Source organism: Dermacentor variabilis, chromosome 10, assembly GCF_050947875.1.
Source record: "Dermacentor variabilis isolate Ectoservices chromosome 10, ASM5094787v1, whole genome shotgun sequence".
Lineage (NCBI taxonomy): Eukaryota > Metazoa > Arthropoda > Arachnida > Ixodida > Ixodidae > Dermacentor > Dermacentor variabilis.
The window spans coordinates 79,641,374-79,655,160 of record NC_134577.1 but is presented as its reverse complement, the minus strand read 5'-3'; the positions used below and the strand labels follow the sequence as shown (position 1 = coordinate 79,655,160).

At 46.1% G+C, this 13,787-nt stretch overlaps 1 protein-coding gene across 1 annotated transcript in view; it reads left to right on the top strand.

Moving 5' to 3' along the window:
- GlcT (ceramide glucosyltransferase) overlaps positions 1–10,489 on the top strand; it is an 80,870-nt gene extending 70,381 nt beyond the window's left edge. Inside the window, exons 8-9 of the mRNA XM_075672996.1 lie at positions 617–806; positions 4,410–10,489. Of these exons, the coding sequence (XP_075529111.1) occupies positions 617–806; positions 4,410–4,583 (364 nt within the window). The 3' untranslated portion in view covers positions 4,584–10,489. The remainder of the gene's footprint in view (positions 1–616; positions 807–4,409) is intronic.
- Positions 10,490–13,787: the final 3,298 nt, after the last annotated feature.

The following is a 13,787-nucleotide window of genomic DNA, read 5'->3' as shown; positions in this document are numbered from 1 at the left end:
CCCCAATCCTTAAACCCTGGAAATAAAAGCAAAGAAACACATGGATCCAATGCAATTCTGGAATCAAAACGACGTAAGCTAGCTGCAGTAGTGGATGACTCAGCCTTGTCACTTGTAGCTGTTAACCTTTTATGTCGTGTAGGCGAAGGCAATGTACTGGGCTTGTCAGGTGAAGGACGGTGATGGCAGGTGTGTCCACCGAGACGTAGGTGGTGGTGCTACACCCGTACCTAATGACATTTAAGGTTTTTATACCTCCTTTTTCAAGGTGGTACGCACCCATTCTGGGGCATTTGCCACGAGTAGGCGCGCACTCGGTGGCACATGTGAAGGGCCAGGTTGTTGGCTACACAGGAGGACAGCGGCAGCCAGCACCTGCAAAGTGGGGACCAGGAGGAGACAAAGAAAGCTTTACCTCTCAAAAAGACTTGTTTGCTTTCCCACAGCGACCGCTTTCACCAAGCTAACGTTATCACTGGGTGCAAGCCGAGCTCGCTGTAATTGAACGCTTCGAGAAACCGCGCAGCGCATAGTCGAACCGGTGCGAGCACCGCCGACCGCTCTGGAGTGACGAACCTCGCACTGAAAGGGTTGTGTCGTCGTCTCGCAATGGCAGGTGGGCCAAGCTACGGTTTGCCATGCTGCCGCACACCATGCTGCTGGAGCCCCTGTCGGAGTGCATGCTGCTGGGGGCGATGGTGGCGTGGGCCACCAGCTTTCTCTTCCAGTGGGACGCCTTCGCCGTGTACCTGCTGCACCTCCTGCTCTGGTTCCTGCTCGACTGGATGTTGCTCAGCGTCGTGCAGGTGCCTGTCCTTTTTTTTTCACTGCCGCGACCGTGCAAGAAAGATTTCCTGCAGAATTTACTACACCCAGTCTTGTATGTAGCAGACAGCGCTGTCTGGGAGCTACACAAGTATTTCAGTCGTAGAAATCTCATTACACGCATTTCGCAGTGCGGTTGTTTTACGGTGAAGCTTTAAGAGGAGTTCCACGACTATTGTTTTGTTCGACGGCATGGTTGATATCAAATGTAAATGCAACGAATTGTTGGTTGGAGCCTTAAATTTGCTTTAAAACATAACCATGAGTGACTATAAAAGTAAAAGTTTCCTTGCATGTATTTCACTTGAATAGGCAACAACTTACATGAGCAGTTTTTTTAACCAACAATTCGTAAGTTTTCGTTAACACATCGCGTTATGCTAGCTGCATGTCGGTCAGCCAAGTGTTTGTGTGGCTGCTACGGTGAAAGCAGATGCCATTGTACTGCAACGCAGTCTGTATAGGAAGCGTCGCTGAGGACGGCCAGCCATGACCGAGCTTGAATGCCGAAGCAGTTGCTGCGTTTGAGCAAGACCGTGAGCCAGTGAACAGATGTCTAGTACAGTAGAACCTCGTTGATATGATTCCCTTTGCGCACGATTTCCCGGCACCAAAGTGCGCGATCGAAAACACAAAAAATGACACAGTAGAGTTATGCTTCCTCTTTACCGGTTCATACGTTCCCGGAAAAAAAGAAGTTTTTGGGTACCAACGTTAAGTACATTGCTAAAGTGCAATTGTATGAGACGTTTTTCAGCTGCTACATTCCATGTGAGCAAGAGAAAGGGCGCGAGGCACGTGCGATCGAGAACAGTACCTGCCCGCCCGTGTCACGGGAAAAACTCCGGCGCGCACTCGGTTTCCCGTTCCGGTGCCAGCAAATCTCCTGGGTCGTCACATGCCGCATTCACAGCTATTGCCACCAACCCTATTGTGATAAACACCTTCACCTATCTGTTTCACCGCACGTGGGGCTTAGTGCTGTCGGAAGTGTACTGCACGCTTTTAGTAGGCGATAACCAAAACGCGCCAAACAGGCCACTGTTCCCTGCTGCACGCAGCACGAGGTGAATGTAATGTTTTACTCTGGTGGCACGGTAGGCATTGTATTCCTGTGCCACGTCCACCAGCTCGGTTTCATTTCACTTCCCGTCTCCATCTTAAAACACTACGCGATGGGATGGCGACAGGGTGCGTCTCTTATTGCTCGGGCCCCACCATCTTGACGGGCGTCGTCATCTCGTGCCGCAACGATTTAGCGCCGAGTGGGGACATCAAAACGTCCCCGCTCGAAGCAGCTGCTGACCCAGGCTGAATTCGAGGAGCGCAAGCGTAAAGCTTGCCAAAGCTGCAAAAACGACAACCCGTGTCTCTGGCCGCACGGTCCCTACCAGCTCGACGCACGTCGGCGCCTCGTGCTGCAATGATTCGCTTAATGCTTCGCCTTATGTAGATGTCAACACTGCAGTTGTCTGTCAGATTGTTTAGTGACTTCGGATTGTACGTTTTCCCGGTTGGTATGTTATTTCTAGCATTTTTCCCCCACAAAACATATGAACGATGTTCTACTGTACTTCCAAAGGACATGAAAACTCGCTTACACGGCCTCGCTATCTTTGACCTATCAGTTATCATATTGGCGTACATCTGTGAAGGAAGAGAAAAATAAGCTCTACGGTATAGTATTAGCAATCTGCCCTTCTATTAAATTGCCCTGAGAGGCTTGCTTATCCATAAAAAAATGGCAAATATGGATGACTGGTTGCAACGCCACTTTGAGATTGCCGCACCAGCTCATCACTATGATGTGATGAATTTTGATGCTGTCTCCTTAGGCCTAGTTAATAATCTATCATTAACCATGGGTTGCATTGCATTGTATTCTAAAGGAGGCAAAGGAGCAAGCTTCAACAACTTCTACTGCACCAAAATGGCTAAATTAAAAAAAAAATTAGGGGTGGGCGAATATCGGGGAGCTTTGAATACGAATAGGCAGTGTTTAATATTCTATTCGTATTTGCAAAGGGACTACACGGCATTTTTCAAATATATTACAACTACAGCTTTCGTGGACCCTTGCCTTCGAATGGAGTTGTTGTTGCTGGCCATCATCACTAGCATTTCTCAGAAACCGCACGGCATAAAAATTCTTTCGCACCGATTGCACGGTAGCACACAAAACATTACATATCAGCTAAATACAAGAGTAAAACGGCCGAACGACGCAATAACAATTGTAGAGAAAGTAGTGATTAGCTTGGCTGTTCTGCTGCATTCATCAAGCCATGTTTGAAAGGTTGATTTCGAATTCCACCTAGTGGTGAAGAGCATGCACCTTGCGTACAATTTCACATTATTATTCGTTGGAACATGTAGTTCATCGTAGCATAGATCCACAAATTAAAAAATGTCATATTATTATAGGTAGCTAAATTTGTCCAAAAATGTGCTCATATGATTACCATTTGATCACGTTCCTTTCTCTAACTGATCCCGTGTAGCAACAGCACACTGACTTTGCTATAACTTTGTTTCATTCTGCCAACCGCACTTAAGTGTAACTGCGACTAAGGCTGCCCGTGTAACAGGGGTATTACTCTAGCGAACGCAAGTCTCTGGAATGTGAGCCAAGGGAGCTGCTTCATAGCTGCATTGGTTGGTTTAAACGCACCATATAAAATTACGCCTGTTAAGTGCAGTGTTTCACAGCATGCTAAGTACATAGCCGCAGGTGAACAAGAAACGGGGCAAAAAGTTTGCTTTGCACTGACAGGAGAGTAGTGTACCACAGTGGACCAAGGAAAAGATGGCAGCCCACACTGTAGCTCAATGTTAGGTCATGTCTGGACTTAATGATTGTTTAGAAACTGCGAAGAGCCGCAGCGTGGGTCATTTGCAGCATACTTCAATGCCTCTCCCATACTTCTCCAACTACCCCAGTCATGTACTGATTGTGGCCATGTTGTCCCTGCAAACTTCTTAATCTCATCCACCCACCTAACTTTCTGCCGCCCCGTGCTATGCTTCCCTTCCCTTGGAATTCAGTCCGTAACCCTTAATGACCATCGGTTATCTTCCCTCCTCATTACATGTCCTGCCGATTCCCATTTCTTTTTATTGATTTCACCTAAGATGTCATTAACGCTTAGTTGAAATCAAGAAAAAGAAATGGGCATGGGCAGGACATGTAATGAGGAGGGAAGATAACCGATGGTCATTAAGGGTTACGGACTGGATTCCAAGGGAAGGGAATTGTAGCAGGGGGTGGCAGAAAGTTAAGTGGGCGGATGAGATTAAGAAGTTTGCAGGGACAACATGGCCACAATCAGTACACGGCCGGGGTAGTTGAAGTATGGGAGAGAGGCCTTTGCCCTGCAGTAGGCGTAACCAGGATGATGATGATGATGATGATGATGATGATGATTTAAAGCTTTGCCGTTTCACGAGGTTTACCGACAGTTCGTGGGGTTATCACGGCAACTGTGCTGTGTATTATGTAGGAGTGCTGAGGCTGTTTGTCTTTGCTTGTCTGTAACCCCCTCTTGCCCACCTTCTCTCCCCTCTCTGCCTGCCTGACAAAACAGAACGGCCTTCTTCCATTCAACAAGTGGGAGTTTGTGGTCGCATGGACATTCCGAGAGTGCGGCGCCCTCTACCTGTTCCTGCACGCCTTGTGGAACCCGACGATTCGGTGGCGCGCGGGACTGTATCGGTTACGATGGGGCGGTGCCGTGGAGGTGGTCAAGCCAGACTCTTAGTGACCCCCCTGCTCCCAGACCTCTAGGAAAAAAAAAAGTATGTGCCGCGACATAGCGCGCAGCTGACTGCCGCTATTGATACAAGATTGCGAACAAAGCAAGGAAAGGAAAGAAAAAGAAGTGCCGGCCACGGAAGCTGCGGAAAGTGCCCTTTCTTTACCCGCTGCCGGTCAGCCCCGACCCGCAAGCCTTCTTCCAGCAACGGCAGATTTTTCATTCCTCCGTGGTTCCTCTTCCGCCGAGTGTGCGCCTCGGCTTCCGGGCGGCTCAGTTGCTTCCCAACGAGTCGATGCAACGCAGCGCCTATCGTGTGCTGACTCAATGTCGTGCTGCGGCGGAAAGACGGCAGCAAGCAGCAGCCCCTAGTCGGCGGTGCCAGACGTTTTATTGTTTTTCTTTCTTTCTTTGTTTTACTTCAAGTGCCGGGAGCTCGTGCTGGTTGCGCGTTTCAACGGCTAGACTGGATTACAAGTGCGTTGGGAGCGAGTGTGCGTGTGTGTGCGTGTGTGTGCCAGACCTACGTGTGTTTTGTACATAGAATGAAAGGAACTTGTAGCTCTTTACTCTTTCCTTGTGCCCTCTCTGTCATCTGCGAGATTTTTTTTTTTCCTCTTCTTTTTTTTTCCCCGTGTTGTTACATTTGGTTGGCATCGTTTCCTTCACACTTTTGTTTGGACTCATCATGTGTCTCTGGGACCGAAGAATGTGGCGTACATGCACCGTGGGACACGCAAACCGTTGGTGCCAGAACATTGTCACCACTCCGAGATTTGTTCATGGACATTGTGTTCCTTTTCTCTCCTTTCTTTTCTTTTTTTTTTTTTCTGCCATGCCTTGTTACTTCCCCAGTGACTTTTTAACCGAGCCTGAGGTCGAGCCTCGCATATGCATTGTTTCTGTTTCCATTGTTTGTTGTTCCTTGTGGGTTTGTTGGTTGCTTGTTGTTTTGAGTAAAGAAAAAGACCTGACCATGCCTTTTTCTCTCTCGAAGCACAGTACAACAGCCATAGAAAAAAAAAAAAATTTGCCGCCTACAAACTCGCAAAGGCTAATAGACTACGATGGCTTTTATTGTATGAAAGATGATGGAAATGAAGTCTTAGATGCAAAGAACAATGGTGTTTTGCAGTGGTCCTGGTATTGCCAGGAAAAAGAAATGTGCTTTTGAGTGATGTTCTCGTGACGTCATGCATTGCTGTATATACAAAGTATAAAAGTGACCAAGGAGCTTGTTGGTGTGTGCCATTGAGTGGCACTCTGTTTTGCGATGGAACAATGTCTTAAGAGCAAGTTGAATAGTGTCTTGGAAAATTTTTTTTTTACTTTGGCATTGCCTACGGTCTTTGCAGACGTTATTTATTCTAAGTGGCGACCCTTCAAGCCCAACACAAATGAAGCAGTGGGTTTCCATTGGAACAAAGAAATATGCCATGAAGGTTGTCTTTCGCCCCCTGCCATTCTGGCAGAATGTAGTGCCTGAAATTTTTGCATTGATTTCTTATTATTAGGCTCAATTTGGCTGTTTTCCGTGCGAAGTTCCGACTGACATGCTGACTTCATTTGAAAGACAAATGGAGAAAAATCGAGATTGTCTGGTCAGGCAGGTAGTGTCTACAGGTACACATCAAAGTGAACACTGCTCTAGTCAGAAATTACAAGCGACGGTTTTGAATTGATAAGCGGATGCTTCAAAACTGGCATTGCTGCATCAAATGTGACAAGTGGGTCGGGCAAAAAAAGAATGGCGAGGAATTTAGGCAGCTAATGAGCGGTCTTGCAATGTCCTCTCTTCTCGCTGCCATCTCTTGCAGTGGCAACTGTGACGACACATTCCTTGGGACCGGAGTTGTTGCGCAGTTTAGTTTTTGTCTCGCTAATGTATCTCCCCATGGGTCTTCCACTACATGCTTCAATTTCTGTTCAGTAACAGCACCGCATCTTTTTGCAATGCAGCAGCCCTGTTCCAGCTAACCTTCTGGCAAACTGCAACATGCACTTTAAATTGGGTGCAGGAGCTAGCTATAAAAGCTGACAATTTTTTTAAACGTTAGGTTAGGTTAACGCATTCCTCACGCACATGATAGATGTGCCTGCTGCGCGTGCTGTGCTCTGAAATAGTTACTAGCACTAACAAGACTAACGAAAAAAAGTTGGGACAGGACTGAGTGCTACATAACTAGTGCTCTGTCCTGTACCAACTTTTTTCAGTTAGTCTTGTTAGCACTAGTTAACTAGGTCACAGCAAATGCATCAACTTCAACTAGCCCAACTTTCTGTGTTAATTGCACACGCTATGCTTTGCAGCAGCCGTAAATGTATACAGATTGCAGAGAACATAATGTGTAGGCTTCCTTTTTCAAAACGAGGCAGGAAAGACAGTTTCACAAAACTTGGCCAACAAGGCGACAACAGCCAGCCTGCTATTTTCACTTGCGAGACCCTGGTCCAAGCTCTTGCCATGACCGAGCACACTTTCGCAGATGAGCAGGTCTACAGACTGAAGCAGACTGCGCAACTTGTCTGGACCCTCTTTTTCATTGTCTGTATTCCCGAAACCACAAAGTGTTTCTTCCGGAAACTTTACATCGAGTATCGAGTCTCTTGTTAATAAGCGACCTTTCTACCGAGCTTTGTATACGTGGGCTTTTACAGCAAAAAAAAAAAAAGTAATAATAAATGTTGTTTTACTACATCTTAAGCAGGCTGTACCTGCTGTCTTTAAAAGTGCGGCAAAAAAGAAACACATTAACAAGTGATGGGTTACCTTTACCCACTGACTGTAATAGAAGATTTACGTGAAGCCTCCTGCAGGTGCTGTTTCCGAAAGCATGGCACATTTCGGCGAATGTACAGCCTACATAGATTGAACAGCATACGATGGCGGTCCCTGTTTACCTATGCAAAATGAATTTGCAAGCAAACCTGCAGTCGTCTTGCAGTAATTCAAACTCTGGCCATTCAAAACTCAGATGAATTTAATCCAAATAGTTTGGTTGGCCTGCTTACTTTTAGTGGGATCTGGATTCACCTAATTAAAACGAGGTTATTAAAATTTTGTGGCTTCCTAGGGCATGGCAGCATCATCAAAATGGCTGATGAGAGAGACATCTACGAGCAATAACTTGGAATTTATTTGCAAGAGCAGAAATACATCCCCGAGAAGACATCAATAAATAATGAGTTCACATTGGACATTCAAGCTTCAGTGCGCTGACATTCAAGCTTCATGCCACTTGGGCTGAATGCCCGCAACCCTGTTATATGTTTGTGGTCTCGGGTGTGTACTGCAGTGGCCGTTGTGTAAAGCCCAGGCCTGTCGCTCACTGCAGGAAGTTTCATTGTTTGGGCGATGAAAAAAAAGTTCCTATATTAGCCCGTAGACCTTTTACGGCTTGTTCATTTTTGGTCAGTTCAAATAATAATTTGCACGAGTTTCGAGTTTTTGCAAGTCGGCTGCAGCTGCAAGCAAAATTATTGTGCCGCTGTGCAAGTTTATGCGTGTGCCCTTGCGTCAGAAAAATGGTCGGATTTGTCAGGGCGCTATGCGTTGCTGCAGAAGGCCTAAGATTTAGGCTGTTCTGCGAGACGATGACTCTGGCCGTGCGGCCTGGGCAGCTTGTTACTCGAGGCAAAAAACGAAGGAAGGGAAACGGCCTGCCTTCTTTGCTATGGAGAAGATGGCAGGATGTTCCATTTCTTGTTTGATACACGAGTGTCGCCTTTCCGAAGCCCACAAGCCTGCATGTCAACATATCGCGCGAGAGTTTGCGCGCGCATACGTGCTCAAACTTTGTGCTAGAGCAACGTTGTAATCAAAGCGACTCCCTAGTGCCGGGAGAAGCCACAACCCCGAGGACTCTGCATAATTTGTGGCACAGACAAGGCGTGTGGTAACCGCAAAGAACAAAAAATAAATAAATTAATAAATGGCATGCATTGTTTGCTACAGGCAAACCTCAGTTTGTCTCATTGCCATGCAAGGACTACATTCAACCCTGCTTTCCGCACTGTATAAAACAGTCAGTTCAAGAGTGTCCATGGTGTGTTCTTTTAATCCTGCATTACAACTGAGGTGCATCAGTTTGATTCTCGTTTAAGAGCATCTCTGTGCTCTCGTAAAGCAAGCAGCCACGGGAAGCTTGCCTATAACATTTTCTCGTCATCTTAGACCAGTAGGCTCACATGCACCAAGCAGGCCGTTTCCAGTCGGCTCAACCCCAGGTTCTACAACCTCTTAGGAGCACCCTCCGTCACTGCCTAGTTACCAGTACTGTCTGCCCAGACACTCTTGTTTAGCGGTCGTTTCCGTGACGATTGTAACTGCCACATTGCTAGCCAACTGGATACTGGCCTGTTTCGTGCATGTGATGTCACCTTTTCAGTATGACCTCTCTACTGTGTGCTTAAGGTTTCAGGAGGTTACACAATCCTGATCAATTAGTTTGCCACAACTGTTCAGTTTTCTTTTTTTTTTTTAATACCCTCTCCAGCAAAAGATGTTCAATGGTACTCCAGCATATGCTTTCGCTGAAGTGTGAAGCCTTTCATAGACAGACTGCTTAAACACTGAATAATCTGCAAGAAACTTCAGATGCTATTGGCTAACTCGTGTCGTGCATTTTATATTTTCTGGGGAAAAAAAAACTTACAAAATGTTCCAGTTAATGGGGGTGTATGCAATAGCTGTCTAATGGAACGCTGTGGCCTTGGACAATGCAAATTGCACCCACGAACACATCTGCTGCTCCTGCTGTCAACTGCTGTTCTTTCTGGGCCATCTATAAATCTACGGTTTCTATTGGACTCTCAACAAAATGGCAGCTTCACATTTCTGTAGGCCTAAGAGAAGCTTTCAATACCCACTATCTACAATGGGTAGTGCTCTGGGTAGGGTTCAGCACTGTCTACACTCTACGGTATGCAGTGGTGAGCTCTATTCAACAAATAGTGCGATACGTAAGCTTGCACTCTCTTCTGCTTCCATTTGACAGATGAGAAAAGCTGCATCTCAGTTCAAAGAACACATTGTTACAGATGGCCAATGTCTGTGCGCCTCTTATTCGCAAGAGATTGTGTGCCATGTCAGTAGCTTGAACTTCCACACTCGACTTGGCCATCATATCAGCATCTACAGGTGTGCCCAATATTCCACGGGCGACAGCTGACTGGCATTGCAGCTTTTGTGCACAGTCTTCTTTGGTGCTTTCCAGCTTTCTTTACAACGAAGCGCTGTGTCACTTTGCATTGCCCAAGGTTTTGCATGCTGCAGCCCTGCTGGTCCTTTAGTAATGAGCAATTTTGTTGGGGCCATTGGTTTGTGCTTTTGATGTGATGGCAGTAGGGAGAATGTTGTCGTTAAACTGAATTGTGCTTTGCTTTCCTTTTTCTTTCTCTCTCTCTCTCTCGCGTAGCTCTGGTAGTGCAAAGATGGAGCAGAGGAGACTGCCAGCAACCACTAATGAATTAATTGTGCCCATTTCATAATTAAGACAGCAATTTGGCATCCGACCTCTGCTCTAGCTCTAGCAGAGCTGAGGTACTTTCTTCACATTCTTTCAGGATTCGTTGGCTCGTAAACAGTGTGTTCATGTCTCGGGATCTCTCCTACTAAGACGATACTGTGTTGCTTTTTGCCTGGTGTCGCGTAAGGACTGTGCTTTTTCAAGGGGCAACTGTGCCCAATGTTGCCGCCTCGACGAGTGGCGGCGTTACTGTGAAAGACAATGAAAGCGGGGCAGGGAGGGGGTATCAAGTTTTCTAATTGACCAGTACTACCATTGCATTGTTCTTGATTTCGAGCATTTTTTACAAGACTCAGCCCAAAGTGCTTTTTGTTATTGCAGCAAGCAAACAAAGGTGACAAATAAACAAAGTATAAAAAATAACGCCCAATTCTGTGGCCTCCATCTCTCTCACTGAGTGTCCTTAGTGTGCAAGTGCAAGTTTGTCAGTGCCATAGCATGGAAGTAGGACCAACCTTGACAACGTAAGCTGTATTGCAACATCATATCTGTGCATGTTCGACTCATTCAGCATGTGCTGCAACATTCCATTTGCTGTTTCCTTTATTGTTTCTGTCCCTACCAAAGATAGACGCACTGTCACTGGTGTTCATGAAAAATGCCATATTGAGAACCTTAAATGAGTTCTTCAGAAGTTTCAAGATATTTGGCCTTGCACAGCTGTCATTTTTTTTCACAAAACGAGCACTCGAATGGCGCCATCAACAAACCAAGGCTCGGGGGAATTCAAAGGTTGGAGAACCTTCTCCATGCAATGTAGAGGAACATTAAAACTACCTTGGCTTACAGAACTTCTACGAACAGTTCTTGCCTGACATTTTGGTAAAAGCTGCAGCCTCCATGCAAGCTACTCTTCAAAGGCAAAATAAATGTGTATGGCAAAAACAAGAGAATGCTTTCTTGCAAAGCAGCAAGCTTCTGACCAGCCCACCTGTCCTGATACGCTATGACCCCTGGAAAGCAGCGGTGAACACAGTCAGTTTGCAAACAAGAAGTGACAAGACGTGCTTGGCACTGAGGGCAGGCTCCTTCAAAGGTTCCATGGCAGCCACCAGCGGGGTTCATACAGTTGTGTGTCGGGCACGTGGGCACAAGGATGTAGGCAGTGCCTCAGTCTTGCTGCTACGGGCAACTCCAATAACTGTGGTGAAATGGAGGCCCTCGAAACATTTGCGCCTGCAGCTTAGTGCTTTTGAAGCACTGCAGGATCTGTCGAGCAGTCGGGCCTTGCCGCCTATATGCTTTACGTAGACTGACAGTGCCGAGCAGGGCTCCCTTCTTCTGTTGTCTCTCCCTGTCCTTTTTCTCCCCTCCCCTCGTTGCCCACAGCTGACCACAGTTCAGGTCTCGGCAGCCAAGACAGTTACAGCGTGGTCAGCAGTAATTTTCTTCCCTTCTGTGTCCTTTGTTTTATTTATTTTACTAAACAACTAATTGCGTACATACAAAGGAGCTTCCCTCAGCTGTTGGACAGTACAGCCATAGCAATGTTGGCGCAGTACTGGTGTACTTCTGCAATGTAGTGGAGCGCCCTGTGGTCTTTGCCTCATGATGACGGCTCCCTGCTATAAACTACAGCTGGCTGGACAGAGCAGCCTTGACTTTGGTATCTGGACTGAGCAAGTTCCATCAGCGTCGGTGGGGAGCTACTGTGTACTGTAGTTGCAAGTCACTGATAGGCTCCAGGCAAGATGTGCCCCCCAAGGCTCGGTGCAGGTTATGGAGGGCCATTAGCTCTTTGAAACTACCCGTTCACAGTCTCCTACAGGCCAGGAAACCTTGCTGAAGGCCTCTGCAGGCTTCTTCCTACAACAAGTTTCGCACCCGAGTACAATATTAGCAGGCGTACTCCTGTTGAAACAAGCATGCCCTGATGTGTTATCAGCAACAACTGCCCTCATAATGAGAAGATCCCCTGCACGCACGCTTTGTCAGTGGCAAAAATTTACGGACCATGGGATCTGAGAGAATGACTATATCCGCAGCCTCAAAAATCTGTACATTTTAATTTACAACCTGTAGTAGTATGTACGAACATGTGTGGTTTTACTGGTTACAGTAAAAGAACTGCTAAAAAAATTTTCAGATCCCCTGGTTTGCAATGTTTTGCAGGTGCCAGTACATACCATTCTTACAGTAACTTCCTCACCAATGGGAGGAGCGTGGGAATCCTTCGATCGCAGTTCAGTGAACTCTGCTTTCGTAGCAGCTGTCTATTGTGGGGTTCGCGTGTGGTCATTAAGAATGCACTGCAGTCACAATAAGTAGTACTTCTGCATCCAGGCTAATATCACGTAAGTGATCACAGGTTGTTACGCGTTGGCTATGAACTGGCTATGCCATTACAAACAATGTCACAGACTGCACTGTGGACAAAGTTCACCAGAAATGAGCAAGAAGAATGGAGGAAAAAAGGGGGCGTAATTTTTTATTAACACCACAGGAGGTCAAGAAACAAACAAATCCTGGTAGGAAACTATAGCAAGTTCCAGAAATGGGTCTAGGTTAATTTGTAAAATAAAATTCAAGAAGCCACTTGTTTCATGTTCAGAGGGCGTTGTTTACCAGTGCCTGACCACATGCGGAATGACTTGCACAGGGCAAGCAGAGCATTGCATTATCACCAGATGATTTGAGCATGAAAGGTCACTGAGCGAGAACACCCCCCCCCCCCCTTTTTTTTGTGCTTCTTGCCTGTACACTGTGCTCTGTGTAGGTGGAGGTCTATGTCTGAAAAACCAAAGATTTTTTACCGCAGCAAGAATAGCCATGTGCGGTTAGCCATTGAAGCATACCATATAAAGATTAATGCAGAATTAATACATCTAGAATGTCGATCCTGTAGTATGACACTAAGGTTTTGTTCCTTGATAAACATTTAACAAGTTCTACTTCGTTTGTTTGCTTTCACATTGCTGGGTGCATGCATGTTGTTTGTGCATATTATGTGGGATGCTTTGCCAATAAAAATTCAGTTGCGAGTCACTGCCCGTGTTCTGTCCTTCACCTTACTGTTTCTTCTTTGCTAATTACTCTGTTATATCAGTCTCCGAAAACGGTGTGTTTTGATAGCCCCCAGAACAAAAATCAGTTTAGGTAGAGTCACAAACATTGTAGGTATTTTCAGGAGCTTGAGAGGGTCGACTAGGTTTCATGAACATGGGCGCAAATCATGTAGGCCGCATGTCTCAAATATTCAGCAGCTGTTGCATACAAGTTGTGCAGCTAGCATCTTCTCTGCTGGTGTCCACACATCACTAAAATTACTTGATTCCACAGACTTCAAAGGGACGAAGTAAACTTGTTTCTCCTGATGTCATAATATCAACCAGATGCACACACGATGCAGATAATATGCATGTGAATCCATTCTTAGTGGTTCCTTCCCAAGGGCGTACTCGAACGGCGAACTCAAGCGCACACACACACACAAAAAAAAAAGAGAAGAAAATGTAATGCTTTCCTCACTTTCTGAAAAAAACAAAGAATCTTTACTGTTAACCTCAAAAGACAATGATAAGGGGAAAATAGTGTGGTGTACGCTAATAGCCTGGTTGACTTGCTAGAGACAGACCTCAGGAAAGGCCACTAGCTAGCTGTGTAGCTGTGACGAAGAGGTGGCCAAAATTAATTGGTTAAGCACAGTTGCATGTGCCTTAGGTGATTTAGAAACGATTATGAG